We start from the raw sequence: 10,494 nt of genomic DNA, 5'->3' as shown, positions 1-10,494 counted from the left end.
TGCATGGATTAGCCATCAATCTGTGCAATATATGCTAGAATGCCAGAATCATCAAAAGGAAATTAAGACATGCTATACAACAACAGCTGCGGGTATGTGTAATTTAGTTTTATCCCATATTTGTTTCCACTACCGCACTTTAAATTGGAATCCTTAATCTCGTTATTTGCAAATATAATAACAATAAAGTCCATTCTATTCTATACATACACAGAGAACGCAAATTTTGTCTTCTTACTCACCATGTCCGTGACATGAAGTCTCTTCTTCTGCTCCTTCTTCTGTTCTGATTGCCGCGCTTGACTTAGAGCTGTAACCATTATTACTCCGCCGGAAACGGTGCCCACTGAAGGATGGTGTAATAATATTGTTGTCCGGGTGGAATTCGGGAGAAATTCCTGAAAATGGTGGCCGTGGAAGATTTTCATGAGGGGCTCTGAAATTCGGGACTCTACAGGGAAAATCGGGAGTTTTGGCAAATAAGTGAATTGTGAAGTGAATTATATTTATATAGCGCTTTTCTCAAGCAACTCAAAGCGCTTTTACATAGTGACACCCAATATCTAAGTTACATTTAAACCAGTGTGGGTGGCACTGGGAGCAGATGGGTAAAGCGTCTTGCCCAAGGACACAACAGCAGTAACTCGGATGGCACAAGTGGGAATCAAACCTGCAACCCTCAAGTTGCTGGCGCGGCCGCTCTACCAACCGAGCTATGCCGAAATACCGTATTTCCTTGAATTGCCGCCGGGGCGCTAATTAATTTATAACCTCTTCTCACTCCTGCGCTTACCAAAGGCATGCGGTAAAAGTAAGCATGCGCTAATTATTTTTAAAACCTCTTCTCGCTCCGGCACTTACCAAAGGCATGCAGTAAAAATTTGAGTGTGATGTAAGCTTGGACCTTAGATCCTACTGAATAGCTCTTAATCTTCTTCCCTTTATGTGATTTTAATTTTGAAAATCACCATTTTGAAAATAATGACAGGGGAAGTGTCACTCGTGATAATGCTAAGCATGCGCTAATTATTTTGCGAAGCGAGTTTGACCTGGTAGTAATTCAAGGTAGGTGCATACTATATGCCTTGCGGCAATTCAAGGAAATACGGTATGTAGATTTCACCTGTTGCTCTTTTATTCCACTTTTTATGCTTTCCTTATCCATCCATTTTTTAGCGCTTGTCCCATTCGGGGTCGTGGGGGGTGCTGGAAACTATGTCAACTGCATTCGGGCGGAAGGCGGGGTACATCGTGGACAAGTTACCACCTCATCAAAGGGCCAATGCTTTCTTTATATAGATAGATAGATAGTACTTTATTGATTCCTTCAGGAGAGTTCCTTCAGGAAAATTAAAATTATGTATACGGATATATATATATAAATATATATATATATTTATTCAATCTTATTTTTACAAAGTGCCATTAAAAAAATAGCTGCGGGCCTCAAATGGTACCCGGGCCGCAACTTGGACACCCCTGCACTGAGCTAATACGTTGCTTTGTTCAGACAGCGTAGCATTTGTCAACCTACATTGATTTGGTTTGAGCATCACTGATGCACAAAACGTATAAAAATTGGTTCTGGATTCTTGAACTTTAGCACTTGCCGCCCTCGGTGGAATACGTTTGGACACCCCTGCATTGAGCTATTGATTAGGCATAAGGTATGGCAGTTCTATTTTTAGCATCCAAGCTCGTCGTGAGTGTGAACGGCACTTTCCATCCCCGACTGTGCTCATTGTTTTGTCTGCCACGACCAGGTTGGAATACGGTGAGCATTCCCATGAATGGCGTGCACAAAAGCGCCATTTAAGCCCGCCTGGGTGGATGGCATGTGCCTTAACCACACACTAGCTATTTTGGGTCCATCACCCATTGTCCAACTTACAAAACAATTTGAAGAGTATATTTTTATATGAGGAACATGGCACTTTATGTCATTTATACATGGGGAGAAACAACGTCACCATTGGGAAAAAAAAAAAAAATAGTGTTTACTTTTGTGTCTTTTGAGAGCTTAAGTTATTTGCAATTTCTATTCATGTAAATAGTTTTTTTTTTTTTTAAGTAGCCTAAGTTTCTACTAGTCATTTTCCACAATGTGTTTTATGTTACATTCTTGGCTTAAATAAAGTCATTACAAAACGTGTTGGGTCGCAAACATATTTATTAAGCCTTGTAATAAAGTATTTTGCATCCGGGAGACAGGAACACAATGTGGTATAAAACGCTGATATGGTAAAGCCCAGAGTAATGTGTGGTGGCCACGCTGCCTCATTCAAACCCTGGCTGACTCGCACAGCCGCTTTCCTGTGAGGCTCAAAAGCATTGCAGCCAGCCGCTGGAGCGCAAGTAAACGCTGTTTTGTTAGCTGTCTGAAATCCTTGGGGACCGGAACCATATAAGCTCCCTCCACCATGGCGGCGGATTGAGGGGAGAGTCCGGTTGATTGTTTCAGTGCATCTTGTCATTAAAAAAAAAAAAAAAACGCCAGGCAGAGAAAACAGGGTAGGGCAGGTTCTATAACGCGCTACATTGTCGAGATGTCAGGACAGATTATCGCTTCTGACTCTACCACTAATCGCCAGAACAAAAGTAAATTACAGGTTAGGAGGAAAGCAGTGACATAGTGAAAGACTCAAATAGGTAGATTGAATGTCTTAAACCCTTTGACACAGCATTTATCTACAAAACAGTGCATTTAGTTAGGATTATGAGCATGCAATGAGTATAAACATGATTGTTAATGCAATATAGACAATATTTCTATGACAGGGGTCGGGAACCTTTTTGGCGGAGAGAGCCATTAAAGCCAAATATTTTAAAATGTATTTCCGTGAGAGGCGTATAATATTTTTTAAAACACTGAATACAACTAAAAGCATGCATTTTTATGTAAGACCAACATTTTGAGAGTATAATAAGTCTCTAATTCTTTTTAATAACATTGTTATTCTGAAGCTAACCAATAATAAATAAAATACATCTTACCATTAATGCGACTTCTTGAAGTGAAGTGAAGTGAATTATATTTATATAGCGCTTTTTCTCAAGTGACTCAAAGTGCTTAACATAGTGAAACCCAATATCTAATTCTTTTTACATTCAAACCAGTGTGGGTGGCACTGGGAGCAGGTGGGTAAAGTGTCTTGCCCAAGGACACAACGGCAGTGACTAGGATGGCGGAAGCGGGGATCGAACCTGCAACCCTCAAGTTGCTGGCACGGCCACTCTACCAACCGAGCTATACCGCCCCTCTTGAACAGGTGAAACAGTGAAACCCAATATCTAATTTTTTTTACATTCAAACCAGTGTGGGTGGCACTGGGAGCAGATGGGTAAAGTGTCTTGCCCAAGGACACAACGGCAGTGACTAGGATGGCGGAAGCGGGGATCGAACCTGCAACCCTCAAGTTGCTGGCACGGCCACTCTACCAACCGAGCTATACCGCCCCTCTTGAACAGGTGCGGTAGAAAACGGACAAATGGATTAAAATGCATGAGAATGTTTTATATTTTGAACGTTATTTTTAACACTGCGATTACCAGCGGAATTATTAATTACTTATTCTGTTAAGTAATTTCAGATAAGATTTATCTGAGAGCCAGATGCAGTCATCAAAAGAGCCACAACTGGCTCCAGAGCCATAGGTTCCCTACCCCTGTTCTATGGTAAGTTTTTTTTAAATAATATTTGTTACATGTATTCATTGGGTGATGCAGTTTGGGATTTAACCCTGGTTAAGATTAGAAAAGCCTGAAAACTGTAGAGGTATCTGTCTTTGGATTACAGGACAAATAATTATTTTAACCAGCATTGCCTTTATCTTCATTTCCAAGGATTTTGGGTGAGACCATACAAGAGGTCCTAAAGCTTAGTTTTAGCAAGGATGTATTGAGAAGGCTTGAAAGTGTGACGTACTAACGCAATGCATTGTGGGTCTTGCTGGACTCGGTGTTACTTATTTACATGGCTGAAAACAAGACTTCACTCTGGCGTCTGCCTCACAATACGAAGGTCCTGAGTAGTCTGGGGTTCAATCCCGGGCTCGGGATCTTTCTGTGTGGAGTTTGCATGCTCTCCCCGTGACTGCGTGGGTTCCCTCCCCCCTCCAAAGACATGCACCTGGGGATAGGTTGATTGGCAACACTAAATTGGCCCTAGTGTGTGAATGTGAGTGTGAATGTTGTCTGTCTATCTGTGTTGGCCCTGTGATGAGGTGGTGACTTGTCCAGGGTGTACCCTTCTTTCAGCCCAATTGTAGCTGAGATAGGCACCAGAGCACCCCGCGACCCCAAAGGGAATAAGCGATAGAAAATGGATGAATGGATGATCGGATGGAAAACAAGCCTCTTTCCTCAAGTTTTGTACAAAGTTCAAAACATGGCTTGAACGTGCTTTCCTCAAGTTTTGTACAAAGTTCAAAACATGGCGTGAACGTGCGGCAGCATTAATTGCCACAATCGTGGTCAAGATCGCCTCAGGCAAAAAAAATATATATATATTTTGTTTGACTTTTCTCATTTCCAGCGTGAAAGCAAAGCCCAAAGAAGTCGAGTTAGTGAGCTAATGAAGAGACAGTGAATAGCCTGGATAGCAGCTGTTAGACAAACATGACTTTTAACGCCATCACCTGGTAAAGTTAAAGTTAAAGTACCAATGATTGTCACACACACTAGGTGTGGAAAAATTTGTCCTCAGCATTGGACCCATCCCTTTGATCACCCCCTGGGAGGTGAGGGGAGCAGTGGGCAGCAGCGGTGCTGCGCCCGGGAATCATTTATGGTGATTTAACCCCCAATTCCAACCCTTGATGCTGAGTGCCAAGCAGGGAGGTAATGGGTCCCATTTTTAATAGTCTTTGGTATGACTCAGCCGGGGTTTGAACTCCCAACCAACCGATCTCAGGGCGGACACTCTAACCACTAGGCCACTGAGTAGGTGAACGATTTATTCACGGCATTTTCCCACTGGAACGTTTGAATCAAAGCACGTTTTATTCTGTCGCACGTAGCATTTAGTAAGCGGTTAGTCTGACAACGTGCAGTATCCATCCATGCATTTTCTACCGCTTGTCCCTCTCGGGGTGGTGGGGGGTGCTCGAGTTTATCCCGGCTGCACTCGGGCGGAAGGCGGGGTACAACCTGGACAAGTCGCTATCTCATTGCAGGGCCAACACATACAGACAACATTCACACTCTAGGGACCATTTAGTGTTGCCAATCAGTCTATCCCCAGGTGCACGTCTTTGAGCCGGAGTAACCGGAGGGAACCCACGCAGTCACCGGGAAAACATGCAAACTCCACACAGAAAGACCCCGAGCCCAGAAATCGAACCCATGACCTTTCTGTTGTGAGGCACACGCACTAACCCGTGTGTGACACAAAGTACAGTATATAGGGGGGGAAAAAAACACGCTTATTTATAGATCTGACAAGACTTTGCATTTTTCCCACATTGATGCATTTGTATTTCGGACTTAAAATATATTTAGTTTGAAACCAATTTTTTTCAGTTGACACGACTCAGTGACAAGTCCTGTTGACGTACCTCTGAAAAGACAACAATCTTTTCTTTCTGATGTAAAAATCTTGAAGTTTGGTTTGTCTGTGAGCCTTTACTGACTATCCATCCATCCATCCATCATCTTCCGCTTATCCGAGGTCGGGTCGCGGGGGCAGCAGCCTAAGCAGGGAAGCCCAGACTTCCCTCTCCCCAGCCACTTCGTCTAGCTCTTCCCGGGGGATCCCGAGGCGTTCCCAGGCCAGCCGGGAGACATAGTTTTCCCAACGTGTCCTGGGTCCTACCGGCTAGACGTGCCCTAAACACCTCCCTAGGGAGGAGTTCGGGTGGCATCCTGACCAGATGCCCGAGCCACCTCATCTGGCTCCTCTCGATGTGGAGGAGCAGCGGCTTTACTTTGAGTTCCTCCCGGATGACAGAGCTTCTCACCCTATCTCTAAGGGAGAGCCCCGCCACACGGCGGAGGAAACTCATTTCGGCCGCTTGTACCCGTGATCTTATCCTTTCGGTCATGACCCAAGAGGATGGGAACGTAGATCGATCGGTAAATTGAGAGCTTTGCCTTCCGGCTCAGCTCCTTCTTCCCCACAACAGATCGATACAACGTTTGCATTACTGAAGACGCCGCACCGATCCGCCTGTCGATCTCACGATCCACTCTTCCCCCACTCGTGAACAAGTGAACTGACTATGCATTCCGAAATGTTTGGCCTGTATAAAAACTGACCTGGGTGACTATGGAGATACAGGACACATTCGGCAGCTTGCTCGAATCTTGTATATTGGACATGCTCATTTGGATCAATTCCACCAATTTTACTTATTTTCAAGGGGGCTAATAATTGGGACAGGGTCTAGTTTTTTTTTGTACGATTTAATCCACTTTGTTGCTCACTCTCACAATACCCCTGGTTAAGTACAGCCATGTAAACAAACACAAACAATGGCTACCCAGCCCCACAATGCATTGCGAAATCCCATGGCCTTTCGAGCCTTATTGTGTTGCGAAGGTAGTGACTAATATTACTGCAAGCATGTTCCTGGTTCCTGCCGGTGTGAATTCTTCACATGAAAACCTGTGTTCCCGGAGGAGGTCAAGCATCTTTCCTGACTGGTTTGAGCAGCAAGCTGCCATCTCTCTCCTCCACCTGGAAGCCCAGCTCCCTGAGCGCAGAGTAGTCGGCAGCCCCACGGCGTTCCAGGGAGGCCACCAGCTCCTGATTCTTCCGATTGTGCTCCAGGAGGTTGCGGATAGCGAAAATGGCCCATTGACTGATGACTGGAAGTGTCGGTTAAAGTTGTTTAATTTCAAGACATGCTCCAATTAACAGCAGAGGAACGTCTAACTGGCACAAGATTAAAAAAAAACAGCTGTGGCTGTATGCAACCGCCCAATGTTATTTTTATTTATCACCACAAGACGGCAGGAGCTGCATACAGTGGGGCAGAAAAGTATTTAGTCAGCCACAGATTGTGCAAGTTCTCCCACTTAAAATGATGACAGAGGTCTGTAATTTTCATCGTAGGTACACTTCAACTGTGAGAGACAGAAAGTGAAAAAAAATCCAGGAATTCACATTCTAGGAATTTTAAACAATTTATTTGTAAATTATGGTGGAAAATAAGTATTTGGTCTACCATTTAAAGGTCTCACTGATGGAAGGAGGTTTTGGCTCAAAATCTCACGATACATGGCCCCATTCATTCTTTCCTTAACACAGATCAATCATCCTGTCCCCTTAGCAAAAAAACAGACCCAAAGCATGATGTTTCCATCCCCATGCTTCACAGTAGGTGTGGTGTTCCTGGGATGCAACTCAGTATTCTTCTTCCTCCAAACACGACGAGTTGAGTTTATACCAAAAAGTTCTATTTTGGTTTCATCTGACCCGTGACATTCTCCCAATCCTCTGCTGTATCATCCATGTATCCATTTTGGTATAAACTCAACTCATCGTGTTTGGAGGAAGAAGAATACTGAGTTGCATCCCAAGAACACCATACCTACTGTGAAGCATGGGGGTGGAAACATCATGCTTTGGGGCTGTTTTTCTGCTAAGGGGACAGGACGATTGATCCGTGTTAAGGAAAGAATGAATGGGGCCATGTATCGTGAGATTTTGAGCCAAAACCTCCTTCCATCAGTGAGAGCTTTGAATGGTTGACCAAATACCTATTTTCCTCCATAATTTACAAATTAATTCTTTAAAATTCCTACAATGTGAATTCCTCAATTTTTTTTCCACATTCTGTCTCTCACAGTTGAAGTGTACCTATGATGAAAATTACAGACCTCTGTCATCATTCTAAGTGGGAGAACTTGCACAATCGCTGGCTGACAAAAATACATTTTTGCCCCACTGTATGACGAATCCTGCCGCTGCCTCTTTACTCGTCTTGAAAATAATCAGCCCTATTAATGCTGACTAAACAGTTTGCTCTCTACTGCTATTACAACATTGGTTTTGTTGCTGCTGTGTTGTAAAATACACTCGTTAGTAAATTCCAATTTGATCAAAAAAAAGCTGCCTTATCCTTTACGCTTTTTCATCCCCTCCAAAAATCATTATTTAAGTTAAAAATGAATCCTGAATTAATTATTTTAATAAAAGTAAAAATCAGCACAATTTGTTTGAATTATTTTTGTTTTGCAAGTTAAAATTGTTAGATGTTGATCAATTTGAACGTATTTAGTTTTTTTTTTTTGTATTTCCAGTATCAAAAGGGTTCAAGTCGGTCAAAAAAATGTTTATAGTTCAAATGTATTCAATTGCTAAAAAACGTATTCATTCAAATGTAATTTTATTCAAAAATGTTAAATATATGTATTTTTACTTGCAGTTTAATTTTTTTCTGGTAGAAAATAAAAAACAATAATCCATCCATCCATTTTCTACCGCTTATTCCCTTTTGGGGCCGTGGGGGGCGCTGGCGCCTATCTCAGCTACAATCGGGTGGAAGGTGGGGTACACCCTGGACAAGTCGCCACCTCATCGCAGGGCCAAAAAAAAATAATAGTTAAGTTAAAGTTAAAGTGCCAATGATTGTCACACACACTAGGTGTGGCGAAATTATTTTCTGCATTTCACCCATCACCCTTGATCACACCCTGGGAGGTGAGGGGAGCAGTGAGCAGCAGCGGTGCCTCGCCCGGGAATCATTTTTTGGTGATTTAACCCCCAATTCCAACCTTTAATGTTGAGTGCAAAGCATGGAGGTAATTGGTCCCATTTTTATAGTCTTTGGTATGACTCGGCCGGGGTTTGAACTTACGACCTACCGATCTCAGGGCGGACACTCTAACCACCAGGCCACCAAAGCTATTCTTTCTCTTAAGCTGATCTATATTTCTTTAATGTTAAAATGGATAAAACTGTGGTTGGGTGTCAGGGCCAGCACAGGGCCTAACACAAATCCATCCATTTTCTACCGTTTGTCCTTTTTGGGGTTGCGCGGGGTGCTGGAGATTATCATGATCATAAATTGAGAAAAGTTTACTTTATTTTTAATTTACTTTCCCTAAATAAATAACAATATTCTTCATATTCATGTCATATTAGGCTTCAGTGTTGCTGTGTTTACAGGAGAGCTTTTATTCAATCAGAACTCAACTAGCTTGTTGCCAGCGCTGTATCAAATCTGCCCAAGGCCTTCTGAATCAACAATGTAGCAGTCCGTGCATTGTAGGTGAACAGTGCACATACAGTTGATAAACAGCTGTGATAGCCAGTCAGATAAAGTTAAAGTAAAGTTAAAATACCAATGATTGTCACACATACACTAGGTGTGGTGAAATTTGTCCTCTGCATTTGACCCATCACCCTTGATCACCCCCTGGGAGGTGAGTGGAGCAGTGAGCAGCAGCGGTGCCGTGACCGGGAATCATTTATGGCGATTTAACCCCCAATTCCAACCCTTGATGCTGAGTGCCAAGCAGGGGGGCAATGGGTCCCATGTTTTTATAGTCTTTGGTATGACTCGGACGGGGTTTGAACTCCCAACCTACCGATCTCAGGGCGGACACTCTAACCACTAGGCCACTGACTAGGTCAATGATGATCATGAGTTTTTGACAGATGAAAGCAAGTTGACTGTGACATAAACGCCTCCTGTGATTGGATACTCTCGTGTGACAGTATCCAATCACAAGTTGTGTGTTGCGAGATAAGTAAGTCTTATGCAAATCAAAGCATTGGAGTCACACGCGACGAGCAGAGAAATCTGATCTCTACTTGCTTTTTTAACCCACAATGGCCGAAGGAGAGGAAATCATTGATTAGTTTGCAGGTATCTACTTGCAAGGCCACTTTCAAGACGGACATTTCAAGAGAAGTTAGATCTCATGAGGCACCCCCAAAGTTAGCTAACTTGTCCCAGCCGGTCAAGAGGGTTTGTCTGCCACCTTCAATCGAAACAACCAATTATGAGCAGTACCCCTGACTTGCGGCTTCCAATTAATTCTGCAAATTGTGGGTTCAAATATTTAATTTAGTTATTTTTTCACATTTAACATGTTTGTACAGTTATTTTAATTTTGACAGTACCACACACAGATATGTTTTAATTGCTGATGCAGGTATATTGATTTTTAAAAGCCCCGTAAGGTAGGCGATTTTGCACTATGTTGAGGTGATTTGATTCCCAGTAGTGCACAGGTGTTTTTCTGTCAAATATTTCTTCAGCTGTGGTCATGTGCTGACATAAATGATAGTATTATGAGAGGTAATTATTAAAGTGGGAATAAGTAGGACATCAATGAAGGCCTAAGTGTAAAATGCACAGCCTGCCACTGGGATACAATGTTATGCAGAGGTGTACTTATAACAATGTTATAAATAAGTTATACCATCTGTAGTCGCAGTGGGGTAGGGATCCGAAAAAATGTAGAAGTAAATAATTGAGAAGCAGGGATTTAAAGTAACAGTAAAGAAAACTTGTGAAATTTACCCAAAAAAGCCAACACTTT

General features: G+C 42.7%; 1 protein-coding gene across 1 annotated transcript in view; it reads right to left on the bottom strand.

Annotated features, from left to right (window-relative positions):
* Positions 1 to 2,152: 2,152 nt before the first annotated feature.
* The window catches only part of atxn10 (ataxin 10), a 29,516-nt gene continuing 21,174 nt past the window's right edge, over positions 2,153 to 10,494 (bottom strand). Inside the window, exon 11 of the mRNA XM_061914516.1 lies at positions 2,153 to 6,807. Within this exon, the coding sequence (XP_061770500.1) occupies positions 6,623 to 6,807 (185 nt within the window). The 3' untranslated portion in view covers positions 2,153 to 6,622. The remainder of the gene's footprint in view (positions 6,808 to 10,494) is intronic.

The sequence above is a fragment of the Nerophis ophidion genome, linkage group LG10, assembly GCF_033978795.1.
Source record: "Nerophis ophidion isolate RoL-2023_Sa linkage group LG10, RoL_Noph_v1.0, whole genome shotgun sequence".
Lineage (NCBI taxonomy): Eukaryota > Metazoa > Chordata > Actinopteri > Syngnathiformes > Syngnathidae > Nerophis > Nerophis ophidion.
Note: the sequence above shows the minus strand (reverse complement) of the source record. Positions and strands in the feature narration are given on the sequence as shown.